Here is a 24910-nt window from a genome sequence, read left to right on the forward strand (position 1 = left end):
TGATCTTTTGTTAATTGAAGTCTATCATCATGAATTTCATTTGTAAAGAATCTCAATTTCTTCTCTGTTTTTAATTCATTGTTGAGGACAACAATGTTCAAATCTGGGAATTGTGATAAACCCTTGGTTCATCAGGTTTTTAAGCATGAATTAATATCAAATTGTGTGATTAAATGGATGGAAAAGAGGTTAATGTCCTAGAAAGTCCTAAATACAAGTTCTGGAAGCTTTTATTGAAAATTTGCATTTTTCTTGTAGGGAAATGAAGCTCAATGAAGCAAAAGAGAGAAGGAAGAAAGTTCTGAAGAATGAGAAAATTCTAAGTGTTGGGCGCTAAAACGCCCAAAGTCAACAGTTTTAGCGCCCTGCTGTTCAAAAAGATGCTGGTGTTGGGTGCTAAAACTCCTAAAGTCAAGAGTTTTAGCGCCCTGCTGTTCAAAAAGATGCTGGTGCTGAGCGCTAAAACGCCCAAATCGAATGTTTTAGCACCCAAAACAGTTAAAAGTGGTTGCTCATCCGTCCAAGTTCAGCGCTAAAACGTCCAAGAATGAGCGTTTTAGCGCTCATGTTAGTTTCTGGTTATTATTCAGTTGTATTTTGTAATTCTATATAAGGCAAGGGCCTTCACATTTGGACAAATTCTCTCATTCTCTCAGATTCTAGACACATCCTATTCTTTCTGACACTAGGAGAGGGGAGATCAGATCAGATCTTTCATATATTTGATCTGACTCCTCATTCTCTCTGAATTTCCAAATTCCTTAGGATTAGTTTATGTAATAGTTAGTACTTCTTTATGTAATTGTACTTGAAGATTGAAGACTCAACTATCATGACAATGAAGTTTGATCTTTCTTCTTCCTTTGTTTATATTTCAATTATGTCTGAGTCGAGTTCTTTGTAGTCTGATTCAATGGAACTCAAGTTTGAATTTATGAATAGTTAATTAGATGTTTTGTTTATCTATTATGTGATTGTATGAAGTTGTCTTGATTAATTCTTCATGTTGATAAATAGTGTAGAACAGACATGTTTACATTGTTATCTATTTTTGACAACTTCATCATTAGTGTTCTAGTAGTCAAGACATTGATGTTAGAATTCTGATGCGGTCTTAAGACTTTAGTGATTAATGCATGTATTAAGAAAGGAATCACCAAGACATTGGGGTTTCTGATTAATGTATCTGTTGGACAGGTGGCTTCAATACTCAAAAGGGGGGGGGGGGGTGAATTGAGTTTTACAAAATCTTTTCGCAAAGTACCTCCTTTGATGTTTTAAAGACTATTTCTTCAATAAAGTGATTTAATAAGGAAATGTCTAATTGTAAAAGCAAGTGTAGTGATCAACAAAGTAAGCAAGCGAATATAAAAAGACAATCTAAGATGCAATTTTAATACTTAAATAAAAATATTAAGGTTTAGAAAATTGCAAACTAGATGTATCCTGGTTCAGTCACCACCACCGTGACCTACGTCTAGACTGAAGTCGTTCGATCAATTCTTTTCACTAACTATCAAGCTTGAGGGTGCTTGACAAACCACTACAATTTTTCAAGACTTCGGGCTCTTGATGCCTTACACTTTTTCACTCCAAATTTTCTTAGGAATTTGGTGACCTTTCAAGTGTGTAGGGTTCACTCCCCTAGCTACTCAAGTAATCAAGGAAGGTGTTTAATAATGGCTAAGTACTCTCAAAGTACAAATAACACAAGTTGAAGAACAATGGTATATGACACTCTCACAAGAATAAAGCTCAAATAGAATTTATGATCAAGAAGACAAGAATAATGCAAATGGGATGAGAATTAATGAGTAATGATGATCAATAAGTGTGTCCCATCAATGGGAACAGTATACTCTATTTATAGAGGGGCCCCATGGCTTTTTTCCAACTCATTTTCGCAAACTAGCCGTTTTATAGCCGTTATTTTTGTCTCTGTATAGTAGGTAATCGATTACCATTAAGTGAGTAATCGATTACCATGAAGGGTAATCGATTACCATTGTTGAGTAATCGATTACCAACCTGTTGAGAGGTTGGTTTTCGCCCTAAAATGGTTTTCTCTTGATTCACATCATTTTAAAATATCGTTTTAACATTTTATGAACATTGAAAAGTATGTTTTCATGTTAAGAATGTATTTGAATGTCAAACGATGATTTAATGCATGTATTTGAAAAAAATACTTTGAGCTTCGTTCTTGTAAAAAATCAATTTACAAATAATCCTAAGTCCTTCAGTATTTTACTCTGAGTTTGGACTTAGAGACTTCTCTTGAAGCTTGAGTCTTGATCTTGTTTAGACTTCTTTTTTATGGTTGCACCTTGAAGCTTTCTTTCCATGTTTGTTATCATCGAAATCGTTGAACCTTTATATTCTTTTCATAGAGTGCATTGGTTCCACAATCTCCCCCTTTTTGATGATGACAAACTCAAGTGGAGAAAATGATTAGTATAACATGTATTTAGACAAGTATAGTATTGAAACTCCCCCTTAATATATGATTGATATACAAGGTGTCATCTAATCTTGCTTTTATATTTGAATTTTATCCTCCCCCTCTTTACCTTAATATATGCTTATGATTTTCTCAATTTATGTATCTTTCTCCCCCTTTGACAACATCAAAAAGCATGAAATACTATATTCTAACTCCCTTTGTGGATAAATAGAAATCTTGAAATAATTCATGCAAAAAGCGAGAAGAAAACATAATAATCCACAAGAGTTCATAATGGCCCATAATCTAAGCAACTATACTCCATAAAGCTAGAGTCCTAGAGATGAAAAATATCCAAAGTAGCATAGCAAAATAGAAGCATAAGATAAGTCCAAAAGCATAAAAAAGAAATAGCAAGGACTAAAAGTCATCAGAGTCATGTGGAGGCGGTGGCGGTAGAGACGGAAGAGGAGGAATGTGAAGGTAGTCCTCAATGCACTTCAGACGAAACTCCATATTAGCATGCCTAGAGTTCACAATAGCAAAGCCGGATTCCACAGTAGTGTTTAACCGATTAAGAGATGTGAGAATGGAACCCAAAGTATGATCTGCGGAGGAAGAAGAGTCAGCAGGATGATCAGCGGCTGGAGGATCAGTGTCCTCGGCAATATCAGCAGGGGCTGCTCCGGCTTCAGGAGCAGTAGTTGTTTTACACCATATACCATTAATTTTTTTGATTTGCATTTGGGCCAGTAAATTCATGCCAAGGCGGTGAATTTCATCGGACAGAATCTCACCATCCATAAAGAGTTGCTGATGACGCAGAATCTCAACAATGACAGTAGCATAAAGAAGTGCAGCAGAAGAGTGTTTAGATTTAATCATTTGTGAGCAGATATAATAGGGCCAGTTGAAACTAATTCCAGAACGGATAACCCACATCAGAAAGATATCAGCATCAAGCACCCGAGAGTAGTTAGAGGGTCGCGGTGACAGCATGTGAGTGACTACGTAATGCAGAATCCGGTTGTCTATAGTTAACAAAGAGACGTTGAACTTTGATTGAGTAACTATGATGCCGGGTTCCACAATTGACTGTGTGAAGGTGTTTTTGTTATATTCAGGAAAATCATACACACCATACTTGTGTCCACTGTAGGCAGGACCAAATATACAAGGCCATTCCTCAGGAGGTACTGAAAAGAGCTTGCCCTTGATTTTGGCCTTGAGTGTGTCATTTGCAAAGCTGAGAGTGCAGTAGAAAGCCCGAACCATATCTTCTGAATATTTCTCGTTAAAGAGAGTCAAGCGTAGGAATCCAGCATGAGTCAGGAGATCACAAATTTCAAACCCTTCATCATTCATGAATTGTATATCCAAGCATTTTGCAGCTATGACTTGGTGGGAGGCATAATGTTCTTTGAATGTGGCATACTTAGCAGCTGTAGAGAAGTACTTGCCATGAAGACAGGAGCCGCGGGGTCTCTTGCGAATAGAGGATGAGGCCATAGTAGCAAGAGGCAAATGGAAATCCTACATAAGAAAATTTCATGAAGTTAGATTCCAAAAAAAATATAGCAACTCAGCAGTCAGGGTATATTAGCAAGTGAGCAATGTGATTTCTACATGAGTAGATGTTCAGCCAAAATATATATGTGCAGTTTGGTGTATGCGAACAAATGGCAAATAGCAAGCATAGACCAATATAGAAAGATTTAACCAATTCATAGTATGGATAAGCGGTGCAGTAAAATATGCAGTTAAGGCATGAATAATAAAAGAAGCATACAGATATGAAGATAACCAAGTGGATACTAAACAGAAGCATAGACATGCACACATAATCAATGCATGATGCAAAATGTTGCATTTGGGTTATGTGAGTGAGTCCCTAACAAATTGGAAGAATTGGCAGTATATGGTAAATAATGTAACAAAAGCAGATTGAAGAGTGGCAGGTATATGTCGGTCCTGGACAAAAAGAATGAGCAGATAGCATATGGCAAAAATTAATTGTAAGGACCAGCACTCAAAAGCATAAAATGGGCATACTGACCAAACCAATAGGTAGATATTCGGTTGTAAAAAAAATCATTGCAGCCCCACATTCATACAGAATTAGTGTAACAGACTAAAAAGGAATTTCAGAAATAGTTTTCAGTATAGCATGAAAGTCCTATCTCATCAGCCACAAAAACAAAATGATAACAAAAAATAAAAACTGATGAAAAGAGAGCTATCACAGAAATCAGATACCAAGCTGAATGAAGAACAGAGAACATAAGTGAACCCTAGAGACAGTCAGATATGCAAGGTTAAAAAAGAATTGGGGCATTTCAGTTAGGCATATAATCAGACGAAATGCATGAATCAGAGAATCAAAAGAAGACAGCAGCGACTGTGTTTTAGAAAATCTGATGAGCAGAGACCAAAACAGATGTGCCCTAATCGACGAAGAAGATGGTTCACTCGATGATGGTGTTTGCAATGTGGAAGAGAGTGATGCTTGACTCAGTCGATTCAGAGAAGGAAGTGGAGAACCGCCGCGTTCAACTTTTGAGAAAAAAAAGAAAGGACTGACTGAGAACAGAACCGTTCCTCTGATATTAAGTTGCTGAATACGAACGGTAATCGATTACCAGTGGATGGTAATCGGTTACCCTTCTTGGTAATCGGTTACCAATGTAATGGTAATCGATTACCCAAGGGTGCTGGGCAGATTCAAGGCTCAAAACAGAAAGGGAAAGAGAGAGAGGGATTCCATGTGACATACAACAGATCTAATTTTTAATTTTATATTAATGGAAGATGATTCAAAACAAACTATGCAATTATTCTCAAAAGTAAGATTAGTTGAATTAAGCATGAGATGAAAATGATACAATCATATGCAGTATGGATCAATGAGACCAATTTCTCTTCTTAAGTTATAGAAAACTTCCCTTGGGAGTGGTTTGGTGAAGATGTCGGCCAATTGCTTTGAGGATTCCACAAATTCCAAGATACAATCTCCACTTTGCACATGATCTCTTATAAAATGATGTCTAATATCAATATGTTTAGTTCTAGAGTGCATTATGAGATTTTTTATGAGGTTTATGGCACTAGTGTTATCACACCTTATAGGGATGTGATCAAGTTCAACCCCAAAGTCCTTGAGTTGTTGTTTCATCCAAATGATTTGAGCACAACAACTACCGACCACCACATATTCGGCTTCTGCCGTGGACAAAGGCACACTATTTTGTTTCTTGCTATGCCAAGACACTAAAGAGCAACCAAGAAAGTGGCAAGTGCCACTTGTTCTCTTCCTATCCAATTTGTATCTCGCAAAATTGGAATCGGAATAGCCTATTAACTCACATGATGCACCCTTAGGGTACCATAATCCCGTTTGTGAAGTGCCTACAAGATATCTCATAATTCTTTTTACGGCACTTAAGTGGGATTCTTTAGGATTAGCTTGAAATCTAGCACACATGCACACACTAAATATAATATCGAGCCTACTTGCGGTTAAGTAAAGGAGTGAGCCGATCATACCTCGATATTTAGTAATTTCTATGAATTTACCTCCTTCATCCTTGTCTAAAGAACAAGATGTACCCATGGGAGTATCAATAGCCTTGGAGTTGTCCATTCCAAATTTTTTGAGTAACTCTTTGCAATATTTAGCTTGATCGATGAATATCCCATCTTTTTGTTGCCTTATTTGAAGACCAAGGAAGAAGTTTAGCTCTCCCAACATAGACATCTCAAATTCGCTTTGCATAAGATTAGCAAACTCTTCACAAAGATGAACGTTAGTGGCACCAAATATAATGTCATCAACATAGATTTGTGCAAATAATAGATGATCATTTTTCTTTTTTATAAAAGAGAGTTGTAGGCAAAAAAATTAATTTATTGCTTTTTTAATAAAAAATTACGAATAAGTAGTCGTTTTGAAATTAATTACGAAAATATAACAGTCAAACACGCCTCATAGGGGCGTGACCGGTTGGAGAGAGACACGCCCAATGTTGGGCGTGACCTAAGCGTGACTCACGCCCACATGTGGCGTGACCAAGTTGGAGAGAGACACGCCTAATGTTGGGCGTGACCGAGGAGAGAGACACGCCCAATGTTGGGCATGACCGAGGAGAGAGACACGCCCAATGTTGGGCGTGTTTCACCAGGTGCTGCCACGTGTCACAGAAGTCAATAATTTGACCGTAAAACTTTGGAAGTCCATAACTTTTGACTCGGGTATCCGAATTAGGTACTTTTTTGTTGATTCCACATAACTTTTCGAGATCTACGTAATGACACCTAATTTGACCTATTTTGTCTCTCACAAAAAAATTTGAATTTACAACAATGATACCATAATTATTAAAAATGACATGACTTTGTTACCTTTTAATTATTACTAAAAATAATCTAACATTTTTATAATAACGAACAAAAACTTAAAAATCAAAATAAAACGAAAAGCACTCACTTAACTTTTTAATATAAATTATTTGATATTCTGTCATCGACAGATGTTAACTTTTATTAATTATAAATTTCATAAAATTCTTCATTCAAAATTTTAATATATATCTCAATAACATACATAATTAACCTTATCATAACTTACCATAATCATAAGGATCTTTATTATGAATGTTTCTAATTATAACAGTGGTTTTCTGTCCATTAATTTTTGTTTAAACGTTCTTATGGTATCATTATTGTAAATTCAATTTTTTTTTGTGAGAGACAAAATATGCCAAATGAGGTGTCATTACGTAGATCTCGAAAAGTTATGTGGATTCAAAAAAAAACTACCTAATTCGGATACCCGAGTCAAAAGTTATGGACTTCCAAAGTTTTACAGTCAAACTGTTGGCTTTTGTGCCACGTGGCAGCACCTGGTGAAACACGCCCAACATTGGGCGTGTCTTTCTCCTCGGTCACGCCCAACATTGGGCGTGTCTCTCTCCAACCGGTCACACCCTTATGGGGCGTGTTTAACTGCTATATTTTTGTAATTAATTTCAAAACGACTACTTATTCGTAATTTTTTATTAAAAAAACAATAAATTAATTTTTTTGCCGAGAGTTGTATCCATTTTTCCTCTTGAAAAATCTTTTTCTAAAAGAAATTTGCTTAATCTTTCATACCAAGCTCTTGGAGCTTGTTTCAAACCATATAAAGCCTTTTTGAGTTTAAACACATGGTTAGGTAAATCATGATCTTCAAAACCGGGAGGTTGATCAACATATACTTCTTCTTGAATGTATCCATTTAGAAATGAACTTTTAACATCCATTTGAAAGAGTTTAAAATCCATTATACATGAAAATGCAAGTAATAATCTAATAGCTTCTAATCTAGCAACGGGAGCATAAGTTTCACCATAATCAATACCTTCTTCTTGATTATAACCTTTAGCAACAAGTCTAGCTTTATTTCTAGTAATTATGCCATTTTCATCAAGCTTGTTCCTAAAGACCCATTTGGTTCCAATTATAGGATAATCATTTGGTTTTGGCACAAGTTCCCAAACTTGATTTCTTTCAAATTGATTTAGTTCTTCTTGCATTGCCAAGAACCAATGTTCATCAATAATTGCTTCATTTATGGTCTTAGGCTCAATTTGAGAAACAAATGCTAAGTGATTACAAATATTTCTAATTGAGTTTTTAGTGGTTACCCCTTTGGATATATCACCAATTACCACATCAATGGGGTGTCCTCTAGCTACTCTCCAATCTTGTGGTAGATTATTCCCGTCATTGATTTGTTGACTTGATGTGTCTTCATTGTTTGCTTCATCTTCTTTTTGTCTTTCATTGTTCTCTTTGCCATCCAAGTGTATGTTTTCCATGCTTTCTATAAGATCATCATCACAAGGTTCCTTTCTAGGCAAGGGATTGTTAGTCTCATTAAATACAACATGAATAGACTCTTCAATGACCATTGTTCTTTTATTATAGATTCTATAAGCTCTACTTGTAAGTGAATATCCTAGAAATATGCCTTCATCGGCTTTAGAGTCAAATTTGCCAAGGTTTTCTTTTCCATTATTTAAAACAAAACATTTGCAACCAAAGACATGAAAATATGAAATATTGGGTTTTCTTCCTTTGTAAAGTTCATAGGGAGTTTTCTTCAAAATAGGTCTGATTAAAGCACGGTTCATGACATAACACGCGGTGCCAACGGCTTCCGCCCAAAAGTATTTTGGAAGCTCATTTTCGTTTAACATGGTTCTAGCAAGTTCTTCCAATACATGATTTTTCCTTTCTACAACTCCATTTTGTTGTGGAGTCCTAGGAGCGGAAAAATTATGTTCAATACCATTTTCTTCACAAAAGATTTCAAAATCTTGATTTTCAAATTCTCCACCATGATCGGTTCTAATTGAGATAATATTTGAAGATTGTTCATTTTGAATAAACTTGGCTAGTCTCTTGAATGATTTAAAAGCACCGCTTTTATATGTAAGAAATAAAGTCCAAGTATAGCGAGAATAATCATCCACAATGACTAAGGCATAATAATTGCCACCAAAGCTCATGGTTCTAGTTGGTCCAAAAAGATCCATATGTAAAAGTTGTAAAGGCTTTGTGGTAGAAACAATATTTTTTGATTTAAAAGAAGCCTTTACTTGTTTTCCCATTTGACAAGCATCACTAACTTTATCCTTTTCAAATTTGAGCTTTGGTAACCCAATCACTAGGTCTAAGGAAATCAATTTGCTTAATTGACCCATGCCAATGTGTGCTATTCTTCTATGCCATAGCCAAGAGTCATCTTCCTTACTAATCAAACATTTATCGTCATTTGAAGGCATACCATCTAAGTCTATCATATAAATGTTATCCACTCTATGACCAAGAAACTTAACTTGCCCATCAATTAGACTCTCAATTTTACAAGAGGTTGAGTCAAAAATAATTTTATAATTTTTATCACATAATTGACTAATGCTAAGCAAGTTATGTCTAAGGCCCTCAACAAGTAGAACATTTTCTATAGAAACGGAGGAGGAATTACCAACTTTTCCAATACCGAGAATCTTTCCTTTGTTGTTATCTCCATAAGAAACATGTCCATGCTATTTCTTTGTGAATGATTGGAATTTAGTTACATCTCCCATCATATGAATTGAGCAACCACTATCCAAGTACCATTTGGAGCTTTTAGCCTTTAAGCAAACCTACATCACAAAGTCAAGATTTAAACTTTGGTACCCAAACCTTGTTGGGTCCTTGTGTGTTAGTCTTGGGCTTAGTTCCCTTAGGAACCCACACTTTCTTTTGCCTAATAATACCATTCTTTCTAACTTTACATGTGGATGCACTATGACATTTTCCACTACAATGAAAACATTTAATGAATGGACTACTTGTCATGTAGGATGGAGAAATGAAAAAGTTTTTATATAACTTTTCTTGTGTGTTAGTGTCAAAGCCTAAACCGGATTTGTTGAACATGCATCTTTGTTTACCAAGCAACACATTTAAGTTATCTCTTCCACATGTGAATTTGCTTAGAATTTCATTTAAATCATCAATTTCATTGTTTAGATTTTTACATGAAGTACACGATGATGAAGATGCATTTTCATTTGAAGATAGGCATTTGATACAACTAGTGCTAGCATCAAGTAATTTGAAAGTTTCATTTTCATCTTTCAAATCTTTCAGCTCCTTTTCTAAAGATGCAATTTGTTTTTCCAAAGAACTAATAGTTTTCCTTGATGCTCTAAGAGTTTTAACATGTTTTAGTGTTTCATTATGCATTTCTTCAAACATGTCAGACAACTCATCATATGAAGGGGAAAGAGTAGAGTAAGAAGAGTTTACCTCGGTTTCAGATTCATTTTTGTCCTCATTTGCCATGAGACATATATGTTGAGTTCCTTTGCTTGATTTCTCCGGTGGTCTCCCATCTTGCATGAAGCATAGGTTTGCTTCTTCCTTGGAGTCATCATCGGAAGAGCTAGATTCGTCATCCCAAGCAAGATAAGCCTTCTTGAAGTTCCTTCTATCCTTGCCTTGCTTCTTTTCATATTTGTCTTTCTTTTGAATATTTGGACAATCCGATTTGTAGTGACCGGTTTTTCCACATTCATAGCAAGTGATGGTGAGTTGTGAAGATCCTTCATCTTTAGATCTTCTTCTAGGAGGAAATGCGGATTTTTTTGAAAAATTCTTCTTAAAGAATTTTCCATACTTCTTTACGAAGAGACTCATCTCATCTTCGTCAAGACCATTTTCGGAATCTCCATCTTCTTTTTCCTTATCCTTCTCTTTGCTTGGTGTTGAGGCCTTCAAGGCAATTCCCTTACTTTTCTTGATGGCTTGTTCCTTCAAGGTTATTCTAGTTAGCTCCATTTCATACTCTTGGAGCTTGCCGAACAAGGTTGCAAGATCCATGGTTTTCAAATCTTTTGATTCCGTAATAGTCGTCAACTTGGGTTGCCATTCCCTATTGTGCACACTTCTCATCACATTAGCAATTAACTCAAGGTTAGTAAAAGATTTATCTAAAGCATTTAGATGAGTGACAAGGCGTGTAAATCTCTTTTGCATACTTTGAATACTTTCATTCTCATGAATCTCAAACATTTCAAATTCTCTAGTGAGTGCATTTAATTTTGTAAATTTAACATCACTCGTTCCTTCATGGGTTATTTGAAGAATATCCCATATTTCCTTAGCATTCTTACAATTTGAAACACGAAAGTATTCATCACGACCTAAGGCATTTGTGATCAAGTTTTGAGCTCTAGCATTCCAATTTCCTTTCTTAATTTCATCTTCAGTGTAATTATCTATATCTTTAGGAATATCTTCATCCTTCTTATTTTTTACAGTAGGTGGTGTGTACCCTTTTTAAACTACACTCCATACTCTTAAATCATTAGATTGAAGAAATATTTTCATCCGACTCTTCCAATAAGAATAATCGACACCATTAAAAAATGGAGGTCTAGTACTAGATGATCCCTCAAGGGGCATATCATGGTTCAAGGAAGCCATCCCTTCTCTTGAAGCGGTTAAGCTCTTTACACAAGAGTTCAAGCTCTGATACCACATGTTGGACAGGTGGCTTCAATACTCAAGAGGGGGGGTGAATTGAGTTTTACAAAATCTTTTCGCAAAGTACCTCCTTTGATGTTTTAAAGACTATCTCTTCAATAAAGTGATTTAATAAGGAAATGTCTAATTGTAAAAGCAAGTGTAGTGATCAACAAAGTAAGCAAGCGAATATAAAAAGACAATCTAAGATGCAATTTTAATACTTAAATAAAGAGATTAAGGTTTAGAAAATTGCAAACTAGATGTATCCTGGTTCGGTCACCACCACCGTGACCTACGTCCAGACTGAAGTCGCTCGATCAATTCTTTTCACTAACTATCAAGCTTGAGGGTGCTTGACAAACCACTACAATTTTTCAAGACTTCAGGCTCTTGATGCCTTACACTTTTTCACTCCAAATTTTCTTAGGAATTTGGTGACCTTTCAAGTGTGTAGGGTTCACTCCCCTAGCTACTCAAGTAATCAAGGAAGGTGTTTAATAATGGCTAAGTACTCTCAAAGTACAAATAACACAAGTTGAAGAACAATGGTATATGACACTCTCACAAGAATAAAGCTCAAATAGAATTTATGATCAAGAAGACAAGAATAATGCAAATGGGATGAGAATTAATGAGTAATGATGATCAATAAGTGTGTCCCATCAATGGGAACAATAGACTCTATTTATAGAGGGCCCCCATGGCTTTTTTCCAACTCATTTTTGCAAACTAGCTGTTTTATAGCCGTTATTTTTGTCTCTGTACAGTAGGTAATCGATTACCATTAAGTGAGTAATCGATTACCATGAAGGGTAATCGATTACCATTGTTGCGTAATCGATTACCAACCTGTTGAAAGGTTGGTTTTCGCCCTAAAATGGTTTTCTCTTTATTCACATCATTTTAAAATATCGTTTAAACATTTTATGAACATTGAAAAGTATGTTTTCATGTTAAGAATGTATTTGAATGTCAAACGATGATTTAATGCATGTATTTGAAAAAATACTTTGAGCTTCGTTCTTGTAAAAAATCAATTTACAAATAATCCTAAGTCCTTCAGTATATTACTCTGAGTTTGGACTTAGAGACTTCTCTTGAAGCTTGAGTCTTGATCTTGTTTAGACTTCTTTTTGATGGTTGCACCTTGAAGTTTTCTTTCCATGTTTGTTATCATCGAAATCGTTGAACCTTTATATTCTTTTCATAGAGTGCATTGGTTCCACAGTATCTATCAGGGTAGTAAGACATTACATCTTGAGATGATAAGAAGAAAGTTGATCAACATCACATAGTAGGTAATTCATAATGGAAAGTGGTTCATCCATAAATTCATGTTTGAGGGAAATTGACATCTGACTACTTGTTTACATTATAATTCACATTTTATTTGCTTATTAAGTTTTGATGCAATTCAACTTCATTTTTGGTGACAAGAAATCAATGTAATTAAGGATCTTTTGGTTGATTCAACTTAAGTATATATGGTTAGTCAGCGCTTGACACAAATCCTCGTGGGAACGATCTTTACTTATCATTTTATTACTTGTTTGACTAGTGCACTTGCTAAATTTGACAACAGCTCTGCAGAGGAGCAGAGTAACAACATAAGTAAAGAGTGGAGAAGAAGATCCCCCCTCATGTGTGTGAAGTTATGTCATCAGAAATGCATAAGCGCATCGTACCGATGCGATGAAGAATAAAGACACCACTTTGATTACCTGGGGTGAAGTAGCGAGAGTGACTAACCCTCACGTTCAGTTCTCCTTCTTAAGCCTCACGATGTGCAACAACGCACCACGAATGGTCACAAAATCCGTTCTACGGTTGATCTTATAGGCTATGACTCAAGGGGATCAGGTGGTCAGGTGGGCAACCGTTCAGATGATGAACGTCTGCCTCTTTGGTGTGTTTCTGATGTCTCTAACCCTAGGAGGCACTAGAAAGAAAAGAGAGTTTATATACCCTGCCCAATCCAAAACTAACCATAAGCTTCATGGGTTAAAATTAGACTTTGGGCTCACTCTCACTAAAGCTATTGGGCTTAAGTGAAAAGAGCATACTAAACCCAACAATCTCCCACTTGCTTTTCTGGACACAAACTTGAGTTCATAAATCCAAGACTATGTAGCCCATAAGCCATCATCATCTGATTATACAACCCATCCCTTGTCTCAAGCTAGCCTGGGGATCTACCATTTGTCACTCATCAAGGCTCCTGATAATCTTTGAAAGATTATCTAATTCGGCGCTACTCCACTAAAAGCCCGAACATGAACTCCAAGATTAATGACCTTTATAACATGAATATGCATTGTCCCTTTACAGAATGTCTATAATTGATTGATTGATTTTTTGTAACCCAATCAATTATTTATTCACTTGACTATGATAGTTTCTCTAATGGATTAATTGCACTGGCCAGTGTCTTTAATATCCAAGTACTGAAACATATCAAGAGGACATTTCCTATAAACTCCATGTTGTTTATCTCATAAATACCGATAATCAAATAATCTCACTCCCAAAATACCGAGTTATTGGCCGTCAATAGATCGAACCTCACCCGTTGGTAAATCAAAGAATGAAAATTATTTGATTACCTATTTATAATAAACTCAGGATTAAGAGCAATCACATAACTATAGTTAACTGGAGATTTGATACCTTATGACAGAAAAATAACCTTAATCAAATCTATCCTTGATCCTTTCAATGTGAATGTTAATTCACACCAATATTTTACAATGATTTGGATAAAACCATTTCATAAAATATTGCAGCCTAAATAAAGTGCCCAGCTTTATTTAACAGCTGTAAATCCATTCATCAATTGTGAGAACCTATGATCATATCCTCCATGAACGTATCCATATGATCATATACTCCAAAATTTGATCCGGACCTTGATGTTTGTAAATAGTACGCAAAATAAATAAAACCTTATTTATGAAATTCAGAAAATGATTTCATTGTTTCATCGTCTTACTCCAAGAGCACAATGAAACCAATAACTCCCACTTGCTTAATGAAAGTCTGGGATCCTCCTAAGACCCAAAGAAGTAGCATGCCTCTTGAACACAAGTTCAGGCAAACTCTTAGTAACTGGGTCTACAAGATCCACCTCTATTCCTATCCTAATTGAGTAAAACTCATAGCACGAGGTTGATTTTCTTGAGTCAATATCCACTTGGAATAACTGAATTTGTGAAAACTCAGCTTTTCAAGACTCCCACTAGAATATACCAGCATACAATCTCTCGTTCTCCAAAGATACTTGAGTACATGCTTAACAATAATCTAGTATTCCTCTAGGTTCAAAAATGGTACCGTCTTACTACTCCCACTGCGTGACAGATGTCTGGTTTAACGCCCAACATGATATGCATGAGTCTACCTTTGCCAAAGCATAAGATATCCTGCTCATGCATTCTTCCTTCTTAGGAGTCTTTGGTTACTCCTTAGGAAGATAAATTCCACGTCTGAGAATTTATAATTCTTCTCTTAGAATTCTCATGTTGAATTTCGACAAGAGTTTTGTCAATGTAAGTAGCCTGAGGTGACGCCAACAACTTATTCTTCCGGTCTTATAAGAGTTTTAAACCAAGAATATAATTGGCTTCTCCAGTACTTCCATACCAAAACACTAACTTAGCCAACTCTTTATACTTGATATTACCTCCACGTTGTTTCCAATAAGGATCATATCATCTACATAAAGTACCAGAAAAGCTACTATCTTCCGTTGGGTCCTTTACATACAATTTCATCAAGTTTCTCTCAAAATCAAAATTTTTATAACCTGATCAAAACTGATGTTACAAGACCTGGATGCTTGCTTAATTCTATGAAATAAACTTTCACAACTTGCATACCATGTGTTCCTACCGATTTGCTATAAACCCTTTTGGTTGTTGTATGTAGATATCCTGACATCCAACTACCAAAATGAAATCTCATAATTGAGACTTATAGTAACTAAGAGAATCTGGATAGACTCAAGCATGGCGTCTGGCAAAAATTGCCTTCAAGCTAGCTTTGAAGGTTTTCACCTTCCTGTCCATCCTCTCTTTGCCTTTTATGTCCACATGCACCTTGTGGGTTTTACCCCTCTTTGTGTCTTTACTAGGACTGAACGGAGTTGAAATACAAGTATTTCATCTCATTGTTCATAGCTTGAGCAACACTTGATCAAAAACATCTTCTAGTGTATTATCGTAACTAGTAGGATCAATGTCACTCAACAAGAGACAACTTGAGAGTTAACAAGGTTCTCTTCCACTACGAATGTACTGCACCAGACCTTGTGTATTTATAGGTAAAACAAAGAGTAGGTCAAATGGTAGGTCTTCAATTTCTTGAAGATCTGCTTATTCTTGATATTGTTCCTCCACATGTGATACTAATATTTCTACTAGTTTCACTTATATATTATCATGTTGAATTTCCAATTACGGTTCTCTTGTTTGTTCATCTAGAGATATATCTATCCCCTCTTGAACAATCAAGGGAGTAGTGGATGAAGCTTCTAGAGATTATGGAAATTCTTGATCTGATATAAATCTCATCAAGAATAACCTTACTCAAGAGCTTATAATTTCTCATCTAGTCCTCCTTTAAAAAAATCATGTGAGTGCTCACATAGATTATCTTGTCCTTAAGACTAAATAAGAAATCATCCCTAGTTCTCTTAGGGTAGCCAAAAGATATGCATTTTTCCATACAAGAATCCATCTTATTTGACTGCTGTTGTAGGACGTGTACCGTAGCACCCTAAATTCGAATATGGTTCGATCTGGGCTTGCACCCTTTTCATAATTCTTTAGGTGTCTTTACAACAACTTTGACAGAACCAAGTTAAGAAGGTACATTTCCTTCTCTTAGGCATCTCCCTTGAACAACACTGGCAAAGATGAATAACTGAACATGATCTTCACCAAGTCTAAACTGTTTGATTTTTGCATACTGCAACTTCATTCAACTAACACGGTCTTAGAATTGACAGTTACGGAAAACTATCCCCTCTTAAATCAGGTAAGACCTGAACTTACCAGACAAGTAGTCAAACACTTTAGTAGACCAAAGTGTTTTGATTTGAACACCTACATGCTTTTTTGCCTCAAACTTAAACCTCTTGAAAATTTCCAAAAGCTTTAGACTTATAGCGCACTTGGTTCATCTGTCCAAATCCAGAGTAAACATTCATATAATGAAGTACTCATCACCTCTTCTGGTCTGAACGCTAATTGGTCCACATACATTAGTATGTACCAGTTCCAGTTGAATAGTTGCGCAAATCCTTTTGGCCCCTTGTAGGATTGCTTGGCCATTTTACCTTCAAAAATAGGACTAACATGTTGCTTTTAGTTAAAATATTCTTGAACTTTCAGTCCCTCTTTTAACTAAAACATGTTTCCTACTTTAGGTAATGTGACTCAATCACAAAGGCCAAAGTTATGTTTCATTTGAAACTTTTATTTCTTTGGTGAAAATCCTTGTTCATCATCCTTTCCATTCAACATAATAAATTAAATGAGATATATAACTCAAGTAATAAAGACAATTTAATATACCGGAATAAAAGAAGATGGACTTCTTATTGAAACTGAGGAATTAAATTGTATTATTAAACCATGTTTCCACAAAACAACACTTGAAAAAGGGTATTCTAATATATTATAGAATTGTAAATAATCTGTACAAAGGGTTCTCTATTTATAGAGAATATTTGACCTACTTTTAACCTAATGGGCTTGGCCCAATACAACAAAGGGCTTGGCCCAATACAACAATAAATGACTAAATAAAAACTAAATAATAACTAAATCAATATTATTTACAACACTCCCCCTCAAGCTGAGGAATAGATATTTATCATTCCCAGCTTGCTAGTAAGTTCTTGAAATCTGTCTGAAGGAAGCCCCTTTGTTAATAGATCAACCAATTGACACCCAGTAGGAATGTATGGAGTGGTAATCAACCCGCTATCAAGTTTCTCTTTGATGAAATGGCGGTCAACCTCAATATGTTTAGTCCGATCATGTTGAACTGGATTATGAGCTATACAAATAGCGGACTTATTATCACATAGCAGCTTCATAGGTCCCTCACATTTTATTTTGAGATCATCAAGAACAATTTTCAGCCATAGTAACTCACAAATGCCTTGAGCCATAGCTCGAAATTCAGCTTCTGCACTTGATCTAGCAACCACATCTTGTTTCTTACTTCTCCATGTCACCAAGTTACCGCAAAGAAACATGCAATAACCAGTCGTAGAACGACGGTCAGTCACAGATCCAGCATAATCAGCATCTGTGTAGACTTCTAAAGATAGATTGCCATCACGTCGGAATAACAATCCTTTACCAGGAGTACCTTTAAGATACTGAAGAATTCTCTCTACTGCCTGCATGTGTTTTTCTTTTGGATCGTGCATAAACTGACTGACAACACTAACAGCATAAGCTAGGTCTGGTCTAGTATGGGCCAGATATATCAATTTCCCAACTAGCCGTTGATATTGTCCTTTATCAACTGGAGGACTCTCTTCTTCATAGCCCATCTTGTGATTCTGCTCAATAGGAGTATTAGAGGGTTTACTGGCTGATAAAAATTCCTTTGCTTGAATGAGCTACTTCTATCCCTAGGAAATATCTCAGTTTCCCAAGGTCTTTGATTTCAAACTCAGAGGCAAGCCGTGTTTGCAGAATCTGTCTCTCCACAAAATCATCACCTGTGATAATATCCCAATTGATTTATATCCCAATTGTAATGGGCAGCAAGGGATAACAAGATTCTCACTGTATTCATCTTTGCAACTGGAGCAAAGGTTTCTTCATAATCAATGCCATAGGTTTGAGTGTAACCTTTGGCCACTAATCGAGCCTTATATCTCTCAAGAGTGCCATCAGAATTATATTTCAGAGCATAAACCCATCTGCACCCTACTGCTTTCTTTCCGTTGGGTCTATCAATAACCTCCCATGTTTTATTTTTCTCCAAAGCATTCATCTCCTCTTGCATGGCTTGAGCCCAATTCCTATCTTTCAAGGCTTCATGTACTGATTTTGGGATTGCAATAGAATCTAGTGCTGAAACAAAGCTTTTGTGCTTGTAACATCCCACGTAATTAGGAAAATACACAAAAGACCGTAAGGATAAGAATGCACGTGTGGAAAAATTAAATTTGATATATATATATATATATATATATATATATATATATGTAATGTTTGTTGGCCTTCGAAATTATTGAGAACTAGCCTAGGATTAAAACTAAGTAGGAGATTATTGAATTATAGTACTAAGAGAGGATTTATTTTAGACTTATGAAGCCTTAATTCTAAGGTATAAGAATGTATAAATCATACCATAAGAAATAAAATATGAATTTTAACTACAAGAATTAAATAGGGCTTTGGAATGCATGATTTTATTGGGTTAACTATTGTGTTAGTATCAAATTGGGCTGGGATACTCTTATTCCCCCACAAATCTGTGTGGGCCGAGTTTTAAGACCCTAGGAGGTGCTCATGTAATCAGCCCAATTTCACTTCATATTGTCCAAATTCTATCTTAGCCTAGTCATCCCACAAGGTCACTCTTTATTGGTTGGCTATCACACATGGCAACCAACTCACACCTCTTATCTCCTTGTACGATGCGCTGTTTTGGGCAGAGGAGCAAGCTGATAACTTGTTTGGGTGGACAATCAAAATTCAGCTTTATGTCAATCTTAGTTAGCCTAATTTCTAACACCACTCAGCCTTAACACCTGCGCCCAATAAGGGAAGGGGAATGCAGTGTGCATGTATTGCCATTGGCTGGAAAATTCTGCACTTACCTTCACCCCTTCATGCGCTGAAGTGAGAAGAATGGCTTGGGCATTTGTGGTTTATTTCTTCTTTAAATTGGCACTTAAGACTTCACCCCTCCCATCTCTCATGCGCTGATTTGGTAGGAAAAGAGCTAGATCAAACCTTTAATTTGAGTTTCGGGACACTCAACTGTACCACCCTCTTTCTCTACCACAAAAAAACACAACTTTCCTCCTACTTCAACACAAATTAGTTGTCATCACTATCTACTATTTTCATTCCTTCTCACACTTCAAAACCGAAGCATATGTACAGAGGGAACTCAAGAAATTATTTCACTTTTTCCTTGTATCCTAACTGAAAACCGAGGACCTCTTTAGGGTGATACCAAAAATTTAATCACACGTTGTCCCTGCCTTCTTCATTCGACGGTGCACCATTTGTTCCAAGAGGTAACACATTGTTTTGTCTTGTTGTTACTTATGTGTGGCAACCTCTGTCACCTTCTTTAAAGGAGATATTCGTTCATAAACTAACTCAAGTTAATTTCCCTCTCCCTATTGTATCCGCATGACCACTGTTTGAAGAGTGGGGTTGGCTATTTCGTGAATCATTAAGGGCTGAAGTGTTGTCCATTTGGTCTCCTTAGTGCGCTAGTGAAAGGTAAGCACAAAATTTTGAACCTCCATCTCTGTCTTCTGTTCAGGCCGAGAAGCATGTATAGGGAGTGGTTTCTTATGTAATTCATTTTCTCTAGATTCCGCCATAATGAACCCCCAGATCTTAGTTGAAAGCATGAAAGCTTAGAATTAATTTCAGAACTTGGTAATGATCTTGAAGTTAAATGATGGGGCTGTTGATGATGGCTTGGTGTTCCTTTAAATTTTTTTGAAGCAAAATAATTTGGACAACATGCCTAGGTCCCTTGTAGCGATCCTTGAATGAATTCGTGAGCTTTGGAAGAAATCATCCTTGATGCTTTGTTGAGATGAAATCGATTCTGCCTTGATAAAACTTGTTATAAACTAAGCTTTATTTAACTTATATATGCAGCATGTTGTTTAGTTTCCCTTCACACACTCCATGTGTTGTTAAGCTAAATATTTGAATAAACGTTATGAGCCTCGTATGATGAAACCAGTTCTGTTTTGGACCAGCCTTATTGTGTGCTAAACTCCATCTAGAATTATGTAGACAGCAGAATAATAAGCTCCTTTTTCGCATCTCTGAGAATAGAAATAGGAAATTGTATGAATAAAAATCTTGAGTAACTTCTATGTCAAAAATCGATTCTGCCATGCTTAGGAACTTTGAGAAACCCTCACTGTTAAATGTTGGGAAGACTGTTTTGAAAGTCAGAATATTTTAGGAAAATAACATTGTTGGCCGAATGGATACATGAACCTTTAGGCTTGGAGAATTATTGGTAATTAATAGAGAATGCTGAAACGTATTCTGATTTTGTTGCAATGTATATTAGGTGCGCAAAAGCCGTAAATTTTGGATTATACGCTGCTGTCTGGTACATTTAATTGTGACGTACGAGGTATGTGTAGGCGGTATTACCTTCTGTGACTATTGGCTAGTGTATGGAATTGTGATGTGTTGCTCACATTTGTTCTATGTATGTTATGATGATGATGAGCCAATGGTAAGAATATGAAAGGATGATACGATATATGCTTGCATTTTACATCATAATACATTTTTCTGTTGGGTGCGATTGCATAACATGGCATGTATACTTGATTCATGACATCTTGAATATATATATATATTTGTATTGAGGACATGTGACTGAGCATGCATCATATAGGCATGCCTGGTACCAGGAGAGGGGACACTTGGCTTCAGTCCGCATAGGTTCCACAGTGGGATTCACCTTCATGGGAGCCATTAGGAATACCCACTGTGATGCTACGCGCACGACGGTGCTATGAGCGTAAAGGAACAAGGGCGTTATAAACGCGTTATGATATATGATGAAAAGGATTAAATGTTTGAAGTGACTATTTATGATTTTGTGCCTAGTTAATACTGTTGCATTTGGTTTTGTTGCCACACTACTGGGTTTATTCTCACCCCTTTGGGGCTGCAATATTTTAAATTGCAGGAGAACGTAAAAGCATTTGAGGACTTGGATGTTGAACTCTGTTATATTTTTGTTGCTGTCGGGATATATTCACTGTTGACTGTTTTAAGCTTGGGATGACTGTATTATGTGGTACTTGATGATTTTTGGATGACTGTAAAACTATGATTTATTTCTGCTTTAAGTCTTCTACGAACAGCGGCTATTTTAAGAAAATCTGAAAATGTTTTGCGAAAAGGAATTATTTTTAATGCTGAATTTTAACAGTTTACGGTCAATTTATGAGTTACGTTTCAAGGGGCGAATGACCTCCGATTTACTATTATTTTATATGCACGCGAAGCCCCAAGCGTCTACATTCAGATTTCGCTAACTGTACAAAAATATTTTGAAAAATCGATTTTATATTAATATTTAAAGGCATACGGTTTTCTAAAAATGTTAACCATTTTATCAGCAACACATTTTAAGTCCTTCCCATCAAAAATTTTCTTAGATTCAGCTTTCCACAACAACTTCTCAAAGATCTTTTCTTAGAAAAAGTTTTCATCCGTTTCCACAACTCGAATAACGATTAGCAAACGACTCTCTTGGATGCATACAGGAGAGGGTGTTACACTAATTGGTATCAGAGCAGTTTTGGTTCATGGTGATTGTTTTGCTTGAATTGTCTGTTGCTTGTTTTAATTGATTGATATTAACTGCTGAATGATTTGCTTGTTGTTTGACATATATTCACTACTTGCTATCTGCCGGATGATGGATTACGTTAACTGTTAAATTTAGGTATTGACTGTTGTAATTAGACTGTTAGATCTAGATGGTGATGAGGAATCGATGCACTGTTGACTTACCCGATTTGAACTCGAGTACCTACTTTGAATTTGCTGTCATAAATAACCTGCAGTGAGTCCGATCAGCTCATTTCGTGATATTGTGAGTGCAGAATCATGGCAGGTAATCGCGGTTCCACTCGGGGAAGGACTAACAATGTTGAAGAGGATCTTATCACAACAATTGGGGGATTGGCCATGTTCGTCCAGAACATGAGCCAAGAATGGCAAGAACATCGTCAACAGAACCAGAATCAACCCCCGCTGCATGACCATGCAGAGGAGATTGCCCGACGGAGGTTGAAGGACTTCCGTAACTTTCAACCACCTATCTTTGAAGGTGGAGACCACCCTGAGGCTGCAGCAAACTGGCTGCAGATGATCGAACATATCTTCGAACGGATGGGATGCCCGGAGGCTCAGAAGCCGGACTATGCCTCCTATCAGTTGACGGGAGAAGCATTGACATGGTGGACTGGCGCGAGAGCTCTGCTGCGAGCTCAGAATACTGAAGTGACCTGGGCTGTGTTCAGGAGGGTATTCTTGGACAAGTACTTTCCAAAAGCAATGCGAAGAATGAAACACACAGAGCTACTGTCTTTGAGGCAAGGGAACATGACTATCAATGAATACATTGCAAAGTTTGCACAACTGATGGAATATGCCAATTTTGACCGTAACATCTATGATGAGGAGTGGCAAGTGGAGAAGTTTGAGAGTGGATTGCATCCCGAGATCAGAAAGCTCATGTTGACCACGGCTATCCGTACTCTGCCCGAAATCATTAATCAGAGTCGGCAGGCAGAAGGCATTATCATGGAAGCAAGAAATTTGAATAGACAACCGGTGCAACAGCAGGGAGGGAACAGAGGGGGCAGATTCTTCAAGAAGAACACGGGAATGAACAAGGGAAAGAGTCCACAGATGCAAGCTCGGAATGGTAATTTCAAGAGAAATACTGCACCCGGTCAGTCATCAGCAGGACGTCAGGGTCCCAGTGCATGTTCTAATTGTGGGAAAAATCATGCTGGAGTCTGTTTACAGGGAAGCAACACATGCTACAGATGTGGTCAACCTGGACATTTCGCTTCTAAATGTCAAAACTATGCAAGTCAGCAACCTACTCAGGCCAGAGTGTTCACCCTCGATGCTAATGAGGCGCAGAAATATCCGAATCTTATTCGAGGTAACATAATCCTTAACGGTTACCCTATTTCTGCTATTTTTGATTCTGGAGCATCTGGTTCGTTTATGGCAAAACATATAGCTATGAAGATAGGTATAACCCCAGCTCCACTCCCCTATGAATTACAAATCAGTACTCCTACGGGGGGATCCTGTACAGCCTCAGAAAATTGCAGAGGCGTTCTTCTGGAGTATGAAGGAAACATTTATACAATCAACTTAGTGGTTTTGCCGGTATTCAATTTCGAAGTAATTATCGGCATGGACTGGTTGGTGGAGAACAGGATCACTTTGGACTGCCAAGCAGGGAAGGTCATTGTTCCTTCGAGAGACGGTAATTTTCTGTCTTTTGCTACTATTTCTTTGTTGCAAGTTCGTAAAGAGCTCCTTCGGGGGGCAGCAGGTTATCTCTTGTCAATCGAGGCTGAGACCCTGGTTGAAAATCCAATTCAAAATGTACCAGTGGTGAATGAATTCGAGGAGGTATTCCCCGATGAAATTCCTCGATTACCCCCTCAGCGGGAAGTAGAATTTTCCATTGAGCTTATTCCCGGAGTTGGACCTATTTCCATTGCTCCGTATCGTATGGCACCTTTGGAACTCCGAGAGTTAAAGAAGCAAATAGAAGAACTGCTGGCAAAAGAATTCATAAGACCTAGTACTTCTCCATGGGGTGCACCAGCCATTTTGATAAAGAAAAAAGATGGTAGTCTACGTTTGTGTGTGGACTATCGTCAGCTGAACAAGGTGACTGTAAAGAATAAGTATCCACTGCCGAGGATTGATGATTTGATGGATCAACTCAGAGGTGCCAAAGTGTTCTCCAAAATAGATCTTCGATCGGGATACCATCAAATCCGGGTCAAACCGGAGGATATTCCGAAAACTGCTTTCCGTACCCGTTATGGGCACTATGAATATCAAGTGATTCCGTTCGGACTCACAAATGCTCCAGCGATATTCATGGACTACATGAACCGCATTTTCCGTCCCTTCCTGGATCAGTTTGTCATAGTGTTCATCGATGACATCCTGATTTATTCTGTCAATGAAGAATTACATGCAGCACACTTACGGATTGTTTTGCAGATTTTAAAGGAGAAGCAGCTGTATGCTAAGTGGTCTAAGTGTGAGTTCTGGCTCAGTGAAGTTCAATTCTTGGGTCACGTAATTTCTGCTGAGGGTATTGCAGTTGACCCCAGCAAGGTCGAAGCGGTGAGGAATTGGGAACGACCCAGAACTGTCACATAACATTGTTGGCCGAATGGATACATGAACCTTTAGGCTTGGAGAATTATTGGTAATTAATAGAGAAGGCTGAAACGTATTCTGATTTTGTTGCAATGTATATTAGGTGCGCAAAAGCCGTAAATTTTGGATTATACGCTGCTGTCTGGTACATTTAATTGTGACGTACGAGGTATGTGTAGGCGGTATTACCTTCTGTGACTATTGGCTAGTGTATGGAATTGTG

General features: G+C 37.0%; 1 protein-coding gene across 1 annotated transcript; it reads left to right on the forward strand.

Moving 5' to 3' along the window:
* Positions 1–22368: 22368 nt before the first annotated feature.
* On the forward strand, positions 22369–24687 carry LOC133303876 (uncharacterized). The gene has a single exon (XM_061503845.1). It carries the CDS (start codon positions 22369–22371, stop codon positions 24685–24687), a length of 2319 nt encoding a protein of 772 aa, XP_061359829.1.
* Positions 24688–24910: the final 223 nt, after the last annotated feature.

This window comes from Gastrolobium bilobum, unplaced genomic scaffold (genome assembly GCF_033153095.1).
Source record: "Gastrolobium bilobum isolate Gb01-03AN ecotype WA unplaced genomic scaffold, APGP_CSIRO_Gbil_v1 utg1802, whole genome shotgun sequence".
Lineage (NCBI taxonomy): Eukaryota > Viridiplantae > Streptophyta > Magnoliopsida > Fabales > Fabaceae > Gastrolobium > Gastrolobium bilobum.

Excerpts from the sequence above, each read along its gene's own strand:
- LOC133303876 (XM_061503845.1), top strand. The coding sequence starts at position 22,369 with ATGGCAGGTAATCGCGGTTCCACTCGGGGAAGGACTAACAATGTTGAA.